Genomic DNA, 21,828 nt, shown 5'->3' with positions numbered 1-21,828 from the left:
ATGTTATTTCAGAGGGAAGATGCCATGGCAGTGAAGCCCTGCTTCCTTGGCTCCTAGTTGATGGGATCCAGAAAGAACCAACTGTCAAATCTTACAGGACAGTCAGAAACCGGAGCAGACAAATAACTAGGCCCACATAAGGGTTTTAGAAGTGAGAGCCCCATTACACATTACATTTGTTGAATCATGTGTTGATCCAAACATGAGTGACTATATATATATTCTCTTTTTTCACCTAGTTATAGCTCTTACACTTGGTTTTTATATACATAACAGTAAGAATATAATGAGTACTATTTTGTATACATATATATTCAACTCTGCTTAAAGGGATATAATGCTGTTAGTTTTAATCTGAGCGTGTAGCCTTTGTTCATTACCTTTGTACCAATTGCTGTTGCCTGTGTTTTTCTTCCAGTCTTCCAGTCGTCGATTGAGATACCTAGCACAACAAGACAAACCTACAACTGCTGTCTCTCCTTCCTTAACTTCCAGTCTTTATTCAAGTTCTCACATGCCCAAGACAAATAGATTTGTATCTCCTGATTCATTGAGCTCAGCAGATTACCAAAGCACATCAGCTGGCAACATGGAGAAAAATGGTATTTATTTATTATATTGCTATATTTTATAACTATTTGAATCTGTGTCTGTATGAAAGGCATATTAAATATATCAGCCCATCAGCATCACATACACACTCACACTCACACGCAAACACATACACTCAGAGAGAGAGAGAGGATACTTTTCTTCAAGTAGTTTTATTACAATTATTTGCGGCCAATCTTGTACCTTTTCTTTGGGAAGAATAGTAATTCTCCCTTTCTCTTTTTGAATCAGTAATCTCTTGCAATATTTGAATCCATTACAGGTTTTGAGTTATGATGGCAACTTGGCCAGAATTTCTATTGCTAAGCAAGACGGTCATAAAGCTTAATGTCATGTGATCACATTGCTTAGCAACCCCTTCAGTAACCATTGCTGTTGGTCACTCATCAAGTATATCCTTGCAACTACCTGCTGCCTTCCAACAACCAAAGTTGGTGGGGGAGCCAGCAGGAAGTTGCAAGTCCCGGGAGGCTTGCAAGCAGGCCAGCAGGCAGGTAAGTGACTGTCAGGTGGGACAGGGAACAAAGAGTGCATAGGTGGTGGAGAGATGCAGCACTAGTATGTTAGGGCTTGGAGTGGCTGTTGCCAGATGGGAGAAAGTATGCAAGTGTGCACAAGTGACCAAGGGAGAGGCACAAGCACAGTGAGGTGTCCGTGGGTGGGAGAAACCTATCCAAGCCACTGGCAATTTTCCTGTCAGCATCTCCATTGATTTTGCTTCTGGGAAGCCATCAGGAAAAGATGCAAATCACAGCCACTGAACAAATGGTTATTAACTGAGGACTACCTCTACTAGATAGACCGAGTGGTTTGGTGTTAAACATTTAAATATAGATTGGTAGATGATAAGGCTGAAAAAAAAATCCCTCTGTATGAGTACTATCTTACCTTCTTTTGAAAATGGTCCCATGGTTGAATAAATTACTATTTTTAGCTAAAGCTATGTTTCTTTTAAAAGAATACGAAGGTCAGGACCTGGATGACAGAACTTCAAACAAGCAGTCAGTAAGAGAGAGAAGGCGACCAAAAGAAAGACGGAGAGGCACTGGAATCTCTTTCTTTACAAAGGATGTAGGTATTGTCATTCATAAATGAAACCAAAGAATGAAAGATTAAATTCTGATCCACTGGGATGGATAGAGGAATAGACATATACCCCTACCTAATTGTTAAGGACATAGGGCATTATGTAATTCTAAAACAAAAGACCTTCAATGTATACAAGCGAAACTATAATTGTTATATTGCTTAGAAAGTCAAATTAGTCTAAAGGTAGGAATAAAATTGATTAAAAACCAATCAAATGCAAACAATAGCTTACTGTATACAACCCTAATTAAAATAATAATGTAGTACTGTTGGATGCAAGCTTAAGTAATTAATCGATTCACAAGAGCTTCAATAGTATTTTGCTACAAATTAGTCTGTCAAACTTTTAAATGTTCATTGCAGTCATGTATTTGCACTGTTTTGCTCATCATCTTATCTAGAATATAGCTAAATCATAGTTCCTTAACTGAACTACTGGGTGTAATTCTCAGATTCTTTGCAATCTCCAGCACACATTTGGAAAGTTACTGAAACTCCAAGATCAATTTTGAAATTTATCTAGCTGGTTTAGAAGCCCATGAACTGCTTAACATGCTGTTTCACATCAGTAACCACTAACACAGGGCTTTTCAACCAGTGGTACGGGTACCACCTGTGGTACATTGGCACCTGGCAGGTGGTACGTGACCATCATTGAAAAGTGGTAGCGAGGGAGGGGAATGATCTGAACCGGTGTCAGCACCATACAAGCCTGAGCGAGAGATGGCTGGAGCTGCAGGGTTGTCAGCGGAAGCACCAGGATCAGTGCCAGGCTCCAGCTGGAGCTCGGCGCTGATCCTGGCGCTTCTGCTAAGCCCAGAAGAAGCACCAATCAGCTGGAATGTTGCAGCATCTCCAGGGTCTTGTGATTTACATTCAGATGCTTGGGAACTGATTCATATTTATAACGGTCACAGTGTCCCAGGGTCATGTGAAGTGACCAAAACCTGCTGCAACCACCCAGTGGACGGGGGGGAATAAAAACCAGACACCCACCACCCCACCCCCACTGCCAATCCTTAACAGAATCCTCACAACAATGAAAACCTTGGACAGGAGGAAGAGCGCCGCTGGGCAGGCAGGCAGGTATCTTGCTCAGTTGTGGCTTGGGGGGCACTTTTTTCAGTGCCATTGTAACTTCGAACAGTCACTAAGCGAACTGTTGTAAATTGAGGACTACCTGTACTTCATCACTTTTTTTCCTTTTGGGGGGGGGATCATCAGGTTTTTGACACCTTGCTAGGCAACTAACTGGTGGTCCTTGGATGTTGCATATCCTAAAAGTGGTACAATGGGTGAAAAAGTTGAAAAGCCTGCACTAACAAGTCTCAGAAATCACAGTCATACAACTCACAGTTTGGAGAAATAAGAAACATGTTAGAGTGAAACTTATAGTGTTTCAAATGGGTAATGAAACATCCTGTTCAAATGGGTAATCAAGACCTTGCATATTGATAGCATGCTTCTACTATATTATGATAAGAGATACAGATATAAGGTATATCTAGCCACTCTGTTTCTAATATTCTTAGGAGAACTTTTTCTAAAAATAGTTTTCATTATGTTCTAAACTCATTTTGCAGTCAGCTAATTTGCAATTTAGCTGGAAATTCATGTTCAAACATTCAAACAATTTCAGGGCTTTAATTAATATTACTTACCAGAAGTTTTTCTGGTATTCTCTGATATAGTATTCTCTAAATACTATAAAAATGAGTATTGTCTGCCTTGGTAGGTTTCTTTAAGTATGTTTTTCAGTTCGCTTATGAAGAAAACTCATTTATTTCAAACGTTTGTATGATTATTTTGTAGGATGAAGAAATAGATGGTACTGAAGAAGTAATGGAGGACAAGGTAAGCAAACAGACATAGATAGATATTTGTTCATGAGCTGTTTCATGTCAAATTTTGGTTCCAAGACTGTTTTTTCAACTCATTTACATTTTAAAAGAAACAATTTGATTTTAAATCATTCCCACTACATTTTGGACTATTTTTCTCTCCCTTGTAATAGGTATTCTCTTCTTACCCTTCTATAATAATGATGATAATCAGTATTTTTATTTGTATTTCTCTAAACTATAGCTTACTAGCTTGATATGTAATAATAAAAGACAGGCTATAGAGGGAGTTGCTGAGAACATAAAAGCAAGGCAGAATCTTTGGAACAAGACTTCACTGCTTATGAAAACAAATACAACATGTTTTATATTTTGCTCAGCCACTTATGGATGAAACTGATTTATGATATGATTGGAATGGCCAAGCCATAAATCAGTTTTATGCTTTTGCCAAAACCAGAAGTGGCAAAACAACAGGAGTAGAATACAAAAAAACATTTTCTATATAAATATTAAGAAATCCAATGTATAGAAAATAAGATAGTTTTTCATTTTTCATCCTGTGAAGTGACAGTTGTACTGAGAAAAATATCAAATAATCTTGACCAATAATCTCTAGACCAATATGTGGTAGGTTTTTGGATGCTTTCTACAACATAAAGTGAGAAAACAATTTACATCAGATTTTTTTACTTCTATAAAATTTTATCCAAGTTGATTAATAATGTGGAACAGTTAAACCACTCAGAAATTAGGCAAAACTTTGGTTCTTTTTTCAGTTGGCTTTTTCAACCTTTTTTAGTCAAATCTGATTTACTGTATGACAGTGTAATATCTTTATATGTAATGACACATAGGCCAGTTAGAAGAGTCTGCTTAAAAGACATATAACCAATGATCAATATAGTAAAGGGAAAAACTGAAAACAGGCTACATTTGAGTAATAGGATAGTAAATTACTCTTTTTTGTAGACCATGGGAAAAAACTGACAATATTATTTTATTTTTTATTTTATTTTAATTTAATTCCATTTATATCCCGCCCTTCTCCGAAGACTCAAGGCGGCTTACAAGCTTAGCAGTAGCCTTCATTCTATGTATATGCCTGCTTATTAGGGCTTTCATACACCCCCCAAGCGGCATTATTACAAAGTCAGCTTAATTGCCCCCAACAATGTGGGTCCTCATTTTACCTACCTCGGAAGGATGGAAGGCTGAGTCAACCTTGAGCCTGGTGGGATGCGAACCTGCAATAATTGCAGGCAGCTGGTGTTACTTAAGGAGGCATCAGCCCACTGTTCCACCAAGGCTATTAATATTATATTAATGGATCAAAACTAATCAGGGAAAGACACACCTAGAACTAAGGAGAAATTTCCTGACAGTTAGAACAATTGCCTCCAGAAGTTGTGAGTGCTCCAACATTGCAGGTTTTTAAGAAGAGAGTGGACAATCATTTGTCTAAAATGGTATAGGGTTTCCTGCTTGAGGCAGGGGTTTGGACTAGAAGACCTCCAAGGTCCCTTCCAACTCTGTTATAGATTGTTTTAAGACTCTAAAGTAACCTGAACTTTTTATTCAGTTCTTTTGCATTTTTATATTAGACATAAACTCTGAGAGAATTCGGAATAATTTTAATCAAATATGAGACTTTGAAAATTTATATTAAATATAGAAAGATTTCAAATTCATTCTATAAATGCAGAAGAAGCACACTTTACTGTTAGTTTTCTGAATGTGATTTATCTGTAAGTGGCAATGGTCTTTATTATTTTTAATAATGCTTTATTCTATTCCAGATTTTTTTTCTGTTTACTGTAATTGTCTGTAAAGAAAATCATTTAGTCATGGCTAACATAATCTAATTTTTGAAATACTGAGCATAAATCCAGTAGTGCTTGAGACATTGAATTACTACCTGAAACTACTAATATCCAGAGCACTAAAACTATGGAAAATGTGTTTGATTCAAGAGCATAGAAAACCATATCTGTGAGTACTATACTGTAGAACATTCATTCACAGTAGGCAGGCTTATTGCAATAAGCATGAGGTTAGGTTACACAATGTTGGGAACTAGTTATATGAAATAGTCTTTATCAGTGAGTATGTGAAAGTGGGAATCACATTTGTTATTTATTTCTGAGGGAGTTTTGATTTAAGGAGGAATGTCCATTGTAATTGTTTTGCATCCTGAGTGAACGTTGGTATGCTGCATATATTTGTGTTCTGAGTTGTAGGTAACAGTATATTAACTTGCAAGGTTGTATCTAACTTAGAGATAATAGTTTGCATAGAGTATCATGATTAGGTATAAGGTAAAACCAGACCTTCATTGCACTTTTAGCTTACCAAAACTGTATGTCCTTAACTATTAACAGAAAATTCTGCATGTGGCAGGAGTACAAGTGGATTTGAAATTTAGTTACCAAATGTTACAAGAGCAGTATTTGATTGAATTAAACATATACAAGAATAAATGGAATGTGCAGAGTGGTTTAGAATGGAAAACCAGTGTATGCAGTGATATGTAGACATGAAGAAAGCAAAGCAAAGTTTGCAAAGTTGGAGAAGTGGAATATTTGCTGTTTGTATAAACTAGTTTTAACTGTGTATTGTTGTCTTTTTCTTATTTGATGCTTTTAATTTATTTAACTTACTATTTCTTATACTTTTTCCACATTCTGCATACATAACTTACGTCCAAAGGGAATTGCGTAAATGGTATGCAGTGTTGTGAAAAAAATTACATGGATGTAAAACAAAAATACCACTAATTGAGTCTGACTGGGAAGAAATTGTATCTTTTATGCAAGTATATACAATCTTGTTTTTCTTGTTAATTTCACATTTCCTTGGAGAAATAAAATTACACTTCCATTTTTGCTAAAGAGCCCTGCTTAAATCCTTCTAATTCTCAATCATAGGGCTATTTCTGCTGATCTGTGTGGTATCTGTTTCTCTTTTCTTTGCTTTATTATCAGAAACTTCGTTCCTCTTAAGAGCAATGACTTTATTAGGCTTATGTTCTCCTTTCTGTTTTCTGGGATATTGACTACCTAATATGGTGAGGTATGCCCCTGTCAGAAGCTATTGCATGTTTACTTAGTCGTTGCATTTAGATGAATTTCTTGTAGCTGATTGGGAAGAAGAGCTATTTAAATAGTAGCGTATTATACTTTTAACTGCTTCAGTGAATATGTGGATTCTGATGCCTTTCTTTCTTTCTTTCTTTCTTTCTTTCTTTCTTTCTTTCTTTCTTTCTTTCCTTCCTTCCTTCCTTCCTTCCTTCCTTCCTTCCTTCCTTCCTTCCTTTCTTTCTTTCTTTCTTTCTTTCTTTCTTTCTTTCTTTCTTATTTCCTGTTGCACGTTTTATTTCCTAGAACAATGCAGTGATACTGGGATAAGTTTCACATCCCTAGAAGAGAGTGAAGATAATTTTAGGTAGCTAAGATAAAATAATTATTGAATTATGAATGGACATGGGAAGAAGTTTCTAATATATCAGCTTGATAATCAGAAATTATCTGTGGCATTAAAATATTACTGAAAGTTGTTTTTTTTTTCCAAATATTTTTTTTCTGTGATATATGCTATTTGCAGGATATCAGAATAAAGTCACCAAGTGATTAGCAAAGCCTACTCTGCACTTTACTCCCTACAACCAAACTACAGGCTTGCCTAGGAAAACCTGCTGCAATTTTTTTATAAGGTTTCCACAGTTTGCTCTTGAGCTTTGTTACTTGTTTTGCTATGCAAGCCTACCGCGAGCATTTCTAGTACTTCTAAGTTTGAGAATCCGTGTGATATTCGAAGTAAAAAATTAAGTATTAGAAGTAAGTAGTATATTTATTTTGATCACTTGAAGACAGCAAAGTCCATATTCTGGACAGAGAGGACCACTGGTTTGAAAGAGGGGTCAAAGAGGCCATTTACATTAAAATTGAACAGCCCTACCTCAACAGAGAGGGAGAGATACAACACACCTATCTCCTGTCTACAACACAGTCCTTTCGCAGTCCCATTTCACTGTGATTCAGGTGACCTAAGGGTAGAGATAAACCCCCAAGTGGGCTCAACAAATCTCAGACAGTTAATGACTGACCTTCAAAGTGCTAATAACTGCTAAGGAATATAAATCCTTCCATACCCCTCCTCCCCCCCCCATTCAACCAGAACTTGAAGAAGCTTCTTGAATGAGAAGTGAAATGTTTTCAAGGAACAAAAATGAAGAAAGTCCAGTTGCCTTTTGAGAATCCTGTATTAACAGAACTCAGCAGAGCTATAAGAGGGCAATTTTATGCATGGCCATTCAGGATGCTGTGGACATTCTTATTTAATTAAACATTAAACATATTTAATGTTAAAATATTGTGTCATCTTACATTTAATTTTGAAAGATAATTATAAAGAAAACAATATTTGATTAATTGTGCTTGAAATTTCTATAATTTCAAAAGTAGTAAAAATTGCTCATACAAAATAAAATTCTTCTATGGTTATATATTTATATAACCAAATCTTTGTTCATGATGGTTTTATAGGTTCCATATATGGCAGGCTTGAAAATAATTAGGGACAAAACAAAGATCATAGTAAAAAATATGACCAATACACAAAAAGAAAATCTTACCAAGAAATTAGGGGTACAAATAGTTCCTAAAATAAAATACTTGAAAATTGTTATTTCTGCACACTGCTCATCAATCAAAGAGGACAATTATGGAAAACTAATAAAGCAAAAGTTGATTTAGACTGCTGGAAAAACCTAAACCTTTCGCTTCTTGGAAGAATCTCGGCAGTGAAAATGAACATCCTACCTAAAATGATATTCTTGTTTCAAAATATACCAATCCAATTAGACAAAAATTTTTTAAAGAGTTGGACAAATTAACTTTAGATTTCGTGTGGCAAGGCAAGAAGGTGAGAATAAAACAAAAGTCTTTACAGGATGCCAGAGAGAGGGGGACTAGGTTTTCCGGATTGGGAGTTGTATTATCAAGCAGCGGCCCTGACGTGGATTAGGGACTGGATTACTAATAAAAGATGCCTATATTTAGAGGGGCATGGGTTGGGATGCCCATTTATGGACGGGAAAAAGCAGAAACCACCAATACTGCTCCCTGACACCACTGGATGACATCGCCAGGGCTCGTTGCCTTGGAAGAGTGAGGAAGATTCTCAGGGATTACTCACAACCTGGACGGTATCTCTTTACTCTCCTACCATCCGGTAGGAGATATAGGAATATAGCCAGCCATACCAACAGGCTGAAAAATAGCTTTTATCCATGGGCTGTTAGGCTTTTAAATGGGACATAATCTCTGTGAACTTATGCAGAATTGACTTGGGAGGCTGGTGTGTGGTGTAGTTGGTTCACATGGTGTGGTAGGATGGAGGGTTCGTTGTCACTGTGTGTTGGGGGGAGAGAGCACGGGGGGAGGCTCAGCTAATCTCAATGTACACATGTTGTACTTTGACAATAAAGGTTTATTTATTTATTTATTTATTTATTTATTTATTTATTTATTTCTTGATACACAAAGTTCGACAAGAGCTAATAAAAAGCTGGAATATTGTTAAAAGCCAACACTATATAGAAGCTCCAGGTTGGCTTTCACTATTAGAAGCAGTCATGTACCCCAACTTATATAGGCAAGATAAAGTTATCACATATAAAGACATTTTGTCAGAGAACGGTCATCTAAAGCAAAGACAAGAGCTGAGACAACAGGGAATTGTTTTGGAATGGTGGTCCTATCTTCAAATACAAGCGAGATATGTGAAAGACAAGAAAGAGTGGGGAATTAATAGACAAGATATGAGGCTTGATAAAATATTACAAAATCACCCCCAAATATTTAACCCTTTTAACAATCTCAAATCCAGTTAATCCTTCTAGGAGAGCCTTCTGCGAAACTGTCATGTTTCTAGCCAAAATTTTAGTTTTCTGTATATTTACTTTAAATCCAGAAACCTTCCCATATTGTGTTATTATCTCCATCAGGTCCACAACAGAGTTCTCTGGCTGGGTCACTGTAACAACCAGATCATCTGCAAATGCTCTCAATCTGTACTCCTGATCTCCAACTTGTATCCCCTTAATTTTTTCCGAATTCCGAATCTTAACCAATAATATCTCTAATGTTAACACAAATAACAAGGGCGATAGCGGACACCCTTGCCTTGTGCCCTTCTCAATATTACATACTGTTGTCAAACTATTGTTAACTATAATTCGGGCAGTTTGTTTTTGGTATAATGCCCTAATCGGTTGTAAAAAATTTTCCCCAAATTCCATTTTGTCTAAAACTTTCAACAAAAATTGCCAGTTCAATTGATCAAAAGCCTTTTCAGCATCTAAAAAGATTAGCGCAGCAGAGATCTGGTTGTGCCTTTCCAAAAACTCTAACACATCAACTATATGTCTCACATTAGTTTTCATTTGTCTTCCACTAATAAACCCCGTTTGGTCCCCATGAATCACCTGTTGCAGAACCCTCATCAGTCTATTAGCCAAAACCTTAGCAAATATCTTATAATCTGTATTTAAAAGCGATATCGGTCTGTAATTTTTAACTAAAGTAGCATCCTGGTCTTCCTTCGGAATCAAAGAGATAAAAGCTGTGAAAGACAAGAAAGAGTGGGGAATTAATAGACAAGATATGAGGCTTGATAAAATATTACTAGGTCCGGAGAAAAAACAAATTAAAAACATATATAAATATTTGTTAGAATATAAATTATATGAGGAACAAGTTAAAGAAACGATGGTTACCTGGGCAATAGATTTGGGGCTTGCTATAAATTTGGATCAATGGCAGCAAATCTGGGAACGTAATAATAAAATTACTTTAGCGACACCTTATAAAGAAAATCTTTATAAGATGCTTTAAAGGTGGCACCTGCCGCTGGCCAGACTTGCAAGAATCTATAGTGGTTACTCACCAACCTGCTGGAAATGTAAGGAAAAGGGTACATATTTTCATGTTTGGTGGGCTTGCACAGACTTATTGGCTTAGGGTTTGGAAATGGATAATGGAAATGACGGGTCAAAAAATTCAATACAAACCAGAGACACTATTATTAGGAATATTAGAAAAGAACATAAAGCCAATACATACTTAATCATACATTTCATAACGGCGGCAAGAATTTTGCTTGCTCAAAACTGGAAAGTAGCTGAGGCTCCTAGCGAAGATGCGCTAATAAGGAAAATCTTATATTGCGCAGAACTGGGCAAAATGACAAAAGAACTAAAAGATCAGGATGAAACAGAATACTACATGGTATGGAATAAATTTTACAAATGGAGGGAAAAAAGAAGTCGATAGAATGGATATAAGTAGGAAAAGGTTAATTGGGAATGTATAGTGGTATATAAAGATGTAATAGTTACTTTCTAATGTACTACATGCAATGTTACCAATATGGAATGATCAGACAAAGATATACGTCAAAGATGATACACTATGTTCAATGTTTTTAATTTCTTGTACTTAATAAAATGTTTTTAAAAAACTAAAAAAAACCAAATGAATGGGAAGAAGGGAAAAGGTAATAATAGAGAAAGATAATTCCTAAAAGTAATTTTATTTTCCTTCTTTCCCAAATGATCAAGCTAATATTTCAGCCAACTTTAATCCTTCTGTATTTGTTCCAGAGAAGTACTGACCACTTCAGAACATTTAATTATCTGAATCTCTGTGGCATGTTGTCTTCTTTGAAATGCTTCCCAAGCAAATCACCATCTTAAGAGAATGAGCTATGCTACTAATCTTTTGAAGATTGATGTCAAAGATCTATTGCTTTGACTCTGTTATGGTTGTTATTATGTCAGAATCAAGTAACATAAATAACTATCAGAAAAGTCCACAGAAACTTCAGTCTAATTCAGTAGCCTTGTTTCAGAATGATGAAACTTTATCTGAAGAGGGAGTTGAGAATAATCAGTTTTTTTTAAAAAAAAAGTTTTTACCCTAAAGTTCTATTAAAATTTCTAAATAAAGTAGACCATCTTAATTTGTACTAGAAACTTGTAAAATGAAATCATTGCATATGGATTTGATGACAAGCATTATTTATGGATTATAAAAAACTATTATGTTGTAATTGTATAGCAAGAGCTGAAGTTAAGATTTATATCTGCTGTAGAAGTCAGAAGTCATTTTTCTGTGTATTTTTTCTATAATATTTTTATTGCATCTCTGCTATTTCTTTCTTTATTCTGTCTAGTATTCCTCTCTCTTGACTTAGTTTCATGTTAGTTTTTTATTTTTTTTTACTTTTATTTTAAAAAATTAATAAAGCTATACAATGTTGCAGTAATGTATATTGCATTTTATGATATTTGGTCCATGAAAATGTTATTTTTCTAAAGTGGAGATGGTCTGAATGAAGAATGCTACCCTGGTCTTTCAGGTCTCCCAAGAGTAGATTCATTGCCACTGTAACTGCATCCATCCACTTCGCTATTGGTCATCTCCCTCCCTCATTCCCTTCCTTTCTCCCTCCCTCCCTTCCTTCCTTCCTCTTGTCCCAGCATTAGAGCTTCTCTAAAGACCTAGGTCTTAACGTACTATAATGTGTCCAAAGGAGAGTAAATGTGTTTATTTTCTTGACTATCTATTATATTCTCAAGAGTTTTCTGTGACACCACGTTTAATGCTCTTTTTTTGGCCTCGATAATTGACCTGCATGCTAAGTGACTTTATAGAAAGGTATATTTAACTTTGACCAGCACCATTTTTCTAACAAATGTAGTATAAAATGCAATTTGGCAATTTCACCTAATTCTTGACTTGTTAAACAGCATCTGCTTTCTGTTTCAGATGTTATTGTGTCTCAAGTGACAAAAAACCCTACAAAAATTACTTTTGAATTTTAAATACTTTCATTATACTATAGTTTTAAACTTATGGATTTTGCTATAAATGATAAAATACTAATATACTAAATTATAGTGTTTGAATGAAAAGTGGTCTGTCTAGCATGCATATCTTGGCTTGAAGCCTAGAAAATGGCCTTCAAGTGGGAATGGATCTTCTTTCCTCATTTTTTTAGCCTATAGCTATTTTTGTTGCATGTACATACTGTTCTCTTTAGCCACTTATACAGTATTTAAATGAAATTGTTTGTTTCTAAAATTTACCTAAATGTGATTAAACTCCCAAATGTGCCAAGATTATGGCCTGTGGGGGATGAAAGAAAATTGTTCTTCCTGTGGATTTCTGCCTTTCTGTTTGTCTTCTTAATCAGAGTTATGGATAAACTAAATAAGACTTGAAATCTGTGGCTAATTTTGAAAAAAAATATTTTACAATACTAATTAATACAGAAGGAATTTCTGTGACCCTTATTTTGTTCAACAAACAGAAAAAAAGCTTGACTGCCAGTCAGTATATCAGTCAGGAAAGGCAGATGTCTGATTGGACATGTAAATTTCTGTGTGTTTAATTGCTGAAAGGGAGCTTCTGTGACAGTCCCATTAGGACAGACATGTCAAACTCGTGACGTCATGTGATGTCGCACAATGTATCAGAGGTTTTTCTCCCATTGCTGGCAATGGGGTGGGTGGGGTTTCCTGGTGACATGTCCAGCCCGCGGGCCGGCCATTTGACACCCCTGCATTGGGAGAACTTGAAGCTTGATGTTAGAGCAGTTGACTGCAGTCAAAAAACTTGATTTATTTTCTTTTATAGGAAGTAGCTGCATTGTTTTTACATCAGTTTAGCTTAGACTAGAGCCAATTTCTCTGTACCTGACAACACAAAACCTTTTCACAGTATACAGTTTTTAGTATAAGGTAGAGTGCTTTTCAGTAGCAACTCCCATGCAGTGGAATACCATCCTCCCAGATTTGCATGCAATCCCTATTGCAAGTATCTGAAGAACTTCTGTTCTAATGAGTATTTAAAGAATTAACTACCAGCCGCTTCTGGTAGTTTCTTTTATTTTGTTGTTTCTACTTTGCAACACCCAGAATAGATTGGGGTGGTTCATAAGTACTGCAACAAAAAAACAAAAGCAAACATTCATTTGTTAGGTATCAACTTGTGAGTCATATGAAAGTTTTCCAAAAGCAGTAGCTCTCTGAAGTGATAAGATTCTGCATGTTAGAGAAGATTAAACAGTAAGATTGAAAGTGGAGGTTGAAATTAAAAGTTGTAGTGTGGTATGTTCCTATTCAAAATGCAAAAACAAGCAATAGACTTTATTCCGATACTACATTCCTTCTATTTTCTAGGTGGTTGTTTTTTTTTAGCTATTCTGTCTCCCTTCAATAATCATACATCATGTCATGATCACAGACATGGTAGTTCTTCCTTGAACTGTTGCACTTCCCTTCTTTTAACTTTGTTTCTAAACACTTGTCATAATTTTGCAAACCGTAAACAGAATTTACTTATATCTCATGCTTTGTTCAGATTGAGTTACTTTGACTATTAATGAATCTTCAATTGAAATATCAAGTGGTATTTTTATTGGAAATTATTGCATAATTTCTTCAGCTCATTTTTGATTATTTATCTCCTCTCACCTCCTAATGACCTTGAGTTGCTGTAACCTCCCCATTACAAGACCCATCACAAGGCTCTCACTTGACACACCCACACCTGAAGCCCTTATAAACAGAAGAACACTGACACTGACATCTCCTAAACTCCACTGAAGGTGTTACCTAGCCTGGTAATGAAATGTTTGGAAACCAACCCACAAGCTTGGAAAATGAACCTTCACCCTCATTTATTTATCTGTCTATCTTATATCTCTCCTTTTATTCAGGAGCTCAAGGTGGCTACACAATAACTCTCTCCTCCCATTTTCCCCATGATAGTTCTTTGAGTTAAGCTGATCTGAGAAAAGGAGACTGTCCCCAAGTTACCCAGTGAGCATTCACTGCTATGGGAGAGAAAATTAAAGAAATAAAAAGGCCAGTATGGACTTTGTGTATCGGAAATATAGTAGAAAATGGAGATAATGTTCTTTAGTGTAATGGTGCATTTTAAGCTGGGTAGATGAGATTCATTTTGCTAGAGATAGCTAAAGTGATTGTTTGTGTTCATGGATGAAATTATTTAGTTTGGCAATGGGAAAACCCAGATTTATTTTTATTTATTTATTTATTTATTTATTTATTTATTTATTTATTTATTTATTTATTTATTTATTTATTTATTTATTTATTTATTTATTTAAATTTATATACCGCCCTTTTCCCAAAGGACTCAGGGCGGTTTACAGGGCAAAATTAAAACAATACAATATAAAAAATAAAATTAAATTAAATCAATAGCCCCAAAATTTAAAATTAGAATTGAGAAACCTTAAAACCCACTCAGTCCAGGCCAGCTAACTCAAAAAGCCAGGTTTTCAGGTCCCGGCGAAACGAACGAAGGTCGGGGGCGATCCGGAGTTCCACTGGCAATTGATTCCATAGGGCAGGCGCACCCACAGAGAACGCCCTCCCTGAGGAGGCCCTCCCTGTGGGAGCGCATTCAGTATCTTAACTATTCAGTATCTTAAGATTCAGTATCTTAAGTATATATGAGCTCTATTTAGGTATGATGAAATCCACAGTGCTCACTAGACTAGGTGAAGGTTTGAGACTGCTCTTTGCTGCCTCCCAAATAACAGCATTTTGTATAAATATTTGCAGAATAATTTCATGCAAGCCAGCTCCCAAAGGTTTTGTACAATATGAATATTGTGGAAGTAGAATTATAAAGCTATCCTAAACTGCTTTCTGTTGATTTTCCTTCCATCACACATACTAGCCACATAGAAGAAAAGGGAGCAATCACTGTCTCATGCTTGCTTCTGTTGTGTTTTCTGAAACTCAGAAAGGGTTCCTCAGAAGGTTATATATTGAATATTGTGAGTTCTGACACTGACTAAATTCTTAATATCGAGGTTTTTAAAAACTCTATTGAGAAGTAAATGGTTAAACTTTTTTTGTTTCATATTAAAATCTGAACAGCAGAATATCCAGTTTTCTTTAGTCGACTTACCAATTTTTTTTCTTTTCAACTTTGCTGCTTATCTCTTAATTAGTGACAGAGATGAGCAATAGGTAAGAGAAAACAGTGTTAGGCTCCTTGATCTTCCCTCTAGTTGATGTACTGGGATATGTAATTTAACTAGCTGGAAGATAATTCTTTCCATGATTAAATCTTGGATAATTTCTGAATTAATTCGAGGCAAGCAAAACATATAGACTATCTGTTATGGAATAGACTGCCTTATAAAATATTTTGAAAACTAGCAGAATATAGGTTTCTTGAAGAACTTCTGCAGTTACTATAGCTAATATATTGAAATAAATCGTCAAGGTATATTTTACCAGTATACAGTATTACATTTCTGGTTCCATTAATTTCTAGTTACTAAACTAAACTAAAAGAATGATTCATCCTGTTACAAATGTTATCTTCAAAAGGTGGCTAATAAATGCTGTAAATGTAAATATTAAATTTCATTTCTAATGAGAATGTTTTGAGAATGAAGAAAGGTCCTTATTAATAAGCAATATATCTTACTGACAGCTCTCCTCTCCCTGCAGTGTTCTTGTTGAACTGAACTATTGTTTGGTTTGGAGAAAATGCCATTTTAGGGACTTGAATAACTGGAGCTGAAACATAAACTGTAACTTTTTAAAAATGTTCTATTAATAGCCTTTTTAGAACAATGCCAAGATTGATCTTTTATTGTGGCATTCCCATAGAAATTATTAAAATGGGAGAATAGGTTTATGAGTGCTACTTACAGAGGCAGAATCAGTTGAAGTAATTCTGAATTTGTAGCCAAGTGTCCTTTTTAGTTCTTTTCTAAAGTTTTAAATTGGAATGTTTATAATCGGTAAGTTCAGGGTCTTAAAACTGGCTCAACAGAAACTGAATTGCGTGATTTGTTTTCCCTTTAAATGCAAAGTTCTGCTTTCCCTTCTCACTCTGCTAAGTACCTCCTAGAAGAAGCTAAACTGCTGCCGATTATGAATAACTCTATTGTTCTGGGTATATTGACATAATATTTAAAAAGATTATGCATGTTTATAATTAGGAGATTATTAACTGGAGGGCTAAGCTAGATTTCCTTCAAAATGGTTTCATACTCTCTTCGTTGGCATCTTAGGCTGCTTTTATTTGCTATCATTTGCCAAGCAAGTATGAAGAAAAAGGGAAAAAATCAGCAAATGTGCATTTAGATTTTTTTTTGAGATATGAGACAATTACATGGATCCACAGAAATCAACCTTCACAAGCAAGTTTAGTGTAAACAGACAATTTTTTGAAAATTGCACACTGCGTTTCCTAAGAAAATGACCTTTCCTTCTTTATCTTTATTATTGTCATTGGTCAGCATTATTTACATTTTTGTAACAAGTTTTGCAAGATTCAAATACATAGACAATTTAACTGATTAACAAAAACAAAATTATTCTTACTACAAAACACTATAAATACAAGATGCAGAATATAAAAAATATTTAAAATGGATTAATAAAATTATCAACCTACCTCATGAATAAAATATTACATTACTTTTACTAAGCTGTTAAATGTGTTTAAGTGTGTGTGTGTGTCTGTCTATACACACACACACACAGACATAGGGAGAACCTTATTGTGGTTGATTAATGGTGGAATATAACAAAGGCTTTAAAAAATGTAAAACAGTATAAAAAGCATAATAAAATTTCGTATAGTCACAAGACCTTAACATTAGAAATGGATTAAGCAGCATAAAGCAATAGCAGCCAAAATAATTTTTGTAATGTTTCTAGAGATGTTAACCTTCTCGTCTGGCAGTAAAAAATGAATAAACTGCTCATCAGAACAGGTGGTACTTCTGTTAGTAAGCAGAGTTATGAGGGAAGGGACACTGAAAAACACGTGAGGTAGAGTCTCATTTCTCCCACTGTCCTAGGGCAAGTTTGAACTGCCAAAAGGATATTGTTACTCCTCGTGTCCTGTCCAGCAAAGCAGGAATAACAACCTCTTGTTCCTTATATCTTTGACTTCTTCCTGAATAGCAGAAAATGTGACAATGGTGGTAATTGTTCTAATTTCTAACAGGCAAAAGTAAGATTTACTTGATTGTTATATACTTATTTTACATGCAATTTAATGATAATAAAGCCTTTTAAAATACTTGTGGAAATTTTAATTTGAGATTTGTAATCAACTTGATTGACTCCAAACACGGTTAAATTAGAACCATTGAAATCAGTCTGACGGTAATAAGTAATAGCTAATCAAGTCTTATTATTTCATCAATCTTACTTTTATATAATACTAAATCTGGATTTACCATACAGAATTTGCCTGCTGCCACTGTGTTTTTAATTCTGGAAAACCAAGCTTGTTGGGTTCACAAAGTGGGGGATTTTGAAATGTTTTCTTTTTAAAATAAGTGTGATGTTTATATGCACCTCTTAGTAAAGTGATGACATCCAAACTAATTTAGCAAATATATAACTATGAGGAATCTGTTTTATGAACTGTGCTAGTTAATTTAACAGAATACTTGTTCCTTATGGAGATATAATTTAATATATCTTATGTAAATCTAGTAATCTGTTTCAGTTAATAAGTTTAAGAGACTTTACTTTTCCACTCCTTGTACCTGACCTACCTAATGTTGATTCCAAACTGTTAAAAATCTTGTAAAAGCAGTAAGCTCTTCTTACAATTATATTAAACAATGGTTAGATTTTTAGTCTGTACAAGCTTGCTGAATTCTGCTGAGATGTCTACCTTGAAGCTTTCTGGGCTTCTGGAACTGATAGCTTACTTTCTCATACAAGTAGCAGTCCAAATCCCAAGTTGAAAGTGAATCTATGCCTTTGGCTTTTCTCCAGCATTCCTCACTGAGCAAGTAAGAATTTGGAATGTCAGAAAATAGCAAAAGGGGAGGGAAGACACAAGTGTGTGAAGGCGTTCCTGATTTGGAGGACGGAACAAAACACAGCTTCATCTGGATTGCCCTTTTCTGAAGCAGCATTCCTTCCTTATTTGTACTTTCTCACTGATGATGCAGCTCAGTTCCAGCAATGAAGATCTGCCTCATAAATGCTGTGGATTAAAAATGCTTTTCTTGGAACTCTCTTCCTAGCTGGACAAATTACCAGTCTTTAGGGTTTGTCATTTTTGTGATCAGATTTCTTTTGTTTGGTTATCTGGAAACATCCTGGCTTTGCTATATGGAAACTGTTGTTTAGCAAGAAATATTTTAGAAGATCTGAAGACTGATTTAGTTTTGAGGCTGACTCTGTATGATTACAGAAGCGCTCTGGTTCTATCTTGCTATGATTAAAGAATTATGAAATACTGCTGACTATAATATGTTTTTACAAACATTATCTGGATGCTTAGAAACTTAAAACTTTGAAGAATGGATAAAACACTGTAATTGTCAAACCAGTTTCTTCTTACTTTAGACATCACTAAACATCTTCAGCCAGAGACAGAGGAGTACTATCTTATTGCTACTGAAAGTTGCCTTGCTACCACCCTGAATGGACCATGTCTTCCTTGTATACCAGGAATAAGGAGTATACTCGAAGCAAAAAGTCTCAATCTGATTCTCCCCCATCATCTCCTTCCCCGATTGCAAAGACGTTCAGAGTAAGCAGTCACTTAATTTCTATATATTTATTTCAACTTCCTAAGGGCTTGTCTTAATTACACATTACATATCCTAAATGTAGTCTCCGTGCACAGTTCATTTCTGACCTTAACGTCTTGGAGTACAGTAAAGCCCTAACAAGGCTTTATTATGAAGGAAACTTTAATGACTTGAAAACACTTAATTTTATCTGTAGTTACTGCTTCCTATTTCTTCATAAAGATCAGGATTTGCATTAGCTACATATTTTGTACCAGCACATACTTTTTTAAAATAGAAATGAGACAAAACCTGAACAGCTTGTTAAACTGCTGTGTTTCTCAAGTCCAACATATTTAAATATTTCATTTTAAAGTTTGGTGTAATATTGATGTAATGATATGATGTATAAATAGTCTGGATCTCTCACACAGCAATTGTCATTGTTCTGTTTCATATTATTTCTTCAAATGACAAACTTCGAATTTGCAAGTAGGCATTACAAAGAAACTTGAGGACTCAGATTCTTCAGACATTTTCTTTAATTGCTCCCTTTCTGTCTCAGAAGCTTAAAAAGAGACGAGGTAATATTAGTTGATCAAAACAGTACTCCTACTTTTTATCACTAGGGAGTACTGAACTGTTTGAAGTGTTTCTCTATAGCAATGGTCATTACAAACTTCCCACAGATATGTAGTGTCCACATTGTCTTATTTGTAAAAAAAAAGTAGGAATTGGTGTACCAGATTAAAGAAATTTGCTGTGCCAAAAATGGGACAAAGATTGCACTCCTTTAATCTCGGAACGGTATGAACTTTGTTCTTCACCAGGAGTTTTCTACTTTTGTGATGGCAGAAACCTAGGGTGCTTCCATGGTGTTGGTTGGATATACTGAATCCCAGATCTTCTCATTTTCCCGAATGTCCCCTACAAATCTACTTTAGTGCTAAAGGTGATGTGGGGATTTTTTTTTCATACAGTACAATCACATTATGAAAATTTAAAAACAGTTCTAAAGAATCAAATAAAGGCAAACTAACACCTAATGCTTATTTTATAATGCTGTGGCATATGTTTACTTCTGTTTGTTTTGCAAATTTGATGGAAAATATGAATTACTTCCTTTAACTTCAAGTCATGAAGAATGTTTCTCTTGGCTGAGAATTTATCTCTGGAAAAAAATATTACAATCATTGTTAACATTTTTTTTTAAGTTGTAAGATCACATGTTATTTTTGCTGTTGGTTGCTGTTTTCAGGAATTCCTATCCCATTATTTCTATTACCATGTATTTATTACAGCTCCGCATTGCTTCGTTGTGCCTCATTAGTAATTTTCATTACCTCCATCCAGCTTTCTGAACTGACCTTGCATTTATTTTCTCCTGCCTTCTTGTGTCTTATCCCTTTGCACTCAGTTCTCTTGCTATTGTTGTGATCTCTCTTCTCCTCTTCAGTAGCAACACCGAGAGTATTAATATCTTCCAGTTTGAAAAGCATTGAAGCCATGTAAAATGACCATATCTATACTCTCTATTCAGTTGATTGCTTAATGAGGCATTTTTCTTCTTTCAATTAAGAGGCTCAGCAACATTCATTGTTAAGGAAATAAATCAGTCCTTTGTTACGCCAAATGGTAAACAAGTTAAAAAGACACCCTTCATCTACATGCCTACCCTCTTTTTTTTGTAGCTTTCTTGCTTCTTTTCTGTATAATTACAACATGGAATAGCTATGTCAATCCTATGTAGACATTTTAATTTTAAAATTAAATTGATTTGCATAATTGCAGAATAAAATAAGTAAATATATAATAAATAAAATAAAATAAAGATAAATCAATCATAGGTTGGAAAATTGTGTAAATAAACAGTACAGGTAGTACTGGCAAGAAACTAAACATGAATGGCTTTGGTTTGGGGTTTTCGCCCCATGCTCTTTTTTTACTCTTTTTGACTCCCACAACACACAAATCAATTGACTATTTACTCTGCTGTTATTAATTGTGTATCATTATGCATCGACCCCTATCAACTTTATAAATAGATTTCCTCCATGATGATCTATCCCTAATCTGGTCTTTCAGATTGTTTAATGCTACTGTTACTGAATCCATCCAGCTTATTGCTTTTTGTCCTGTTCTTCTGTGCCCTTTCACTTTTCCCACCACTAGAGCCTTTTCCAGAGAGTTGACTCTTTGAATAATGTATCCAAAGTAGAATAATTAGAGCCTGGTCATGAAGGCACAAGCCTTCATGAGATTTAACTTGATTTTATCTTTAGTTTTCCCTTAAGGGTCTGTTTGTTTGCTTGAGTCATCTGAAGCTAATTGTTCTAAGACAGGGGTGTCAAACTCAATTTCATTGAGGGCTGCATCAGCATTGCGGTTTCCCTCGGGGGCGGGTGAGTATGGACAGGATGGGCGTGGCCTACTGGATAGGCGTGGCTAGAGTGCGTATGGCCTACTGGGTGGGCATGGCCAGCTCTACATCGTTTGCATCAAGGGTGCCTATGGGGGCCTGGGCAGGAGTGGGACAGATCTGAGGGTCTCTGGCAGGAGGAGGGTCTCTGGGCCAGGGCCAAGGCAGTGGGGGCCGTTCCCTCACTGTTTCCAGGATGGCTTCATGGACCACATGAAACCACTTTGCGGGCCGGATCCGGCCCCTGGGCCTTGTGTTTGA

General features: G+C 35.4%; 1 protein-coding gene across 10 annotated transcripts in view; it reads left to right on the top strand.

The window, feature by feature from the left end:
- PPP1R12B (protein phosphatase 1 regulatory subunit 12B) overlaps positions 1-21,828 on the top strand; it is a 118,121-nt gene that overhangs the window by 61,275 nt on the left and 35,018 nt on the right. For 9 of the 10 annotated variants that reach the window (XM_083361082.1, XM_083361080.1, XM_083361079.1 and 6 more), the window contains 3 exons: positions 419-602; positions 1,571-1,683; positions 3,514-3,555. In XM_083361082.1, coding sequence (XP_083217208.1) covers positions 419-602; positions 1,571-1,683; positions 3,514-3,555 — 339 coding nt within the window. Of the gene's footprint in view, positions 1-418; positions 603-1,570; positions 1,684-3,513; positions 3,556-18,981; positions 19,169-21,828 lie in introns of all 10 variants that reach the window. The other variant, XR_014492297.1, reaches the window with a different exon arrangement.

The sequence above is a fragment of the Vipera ursinii genome (assembly GCF_947247035.1).
Source record: "Vipera ursinii genome assembly, chromosome: 3".
Lineage (NCBI taxonomy): Eukaryota > Metazoa > Chordata > Lepidosauria > Squamata > Viperidae > Vipera > Vipera ursinii.
This window is presented reverse-complemented; position numbering and strand designations above follow the sequence as displayed.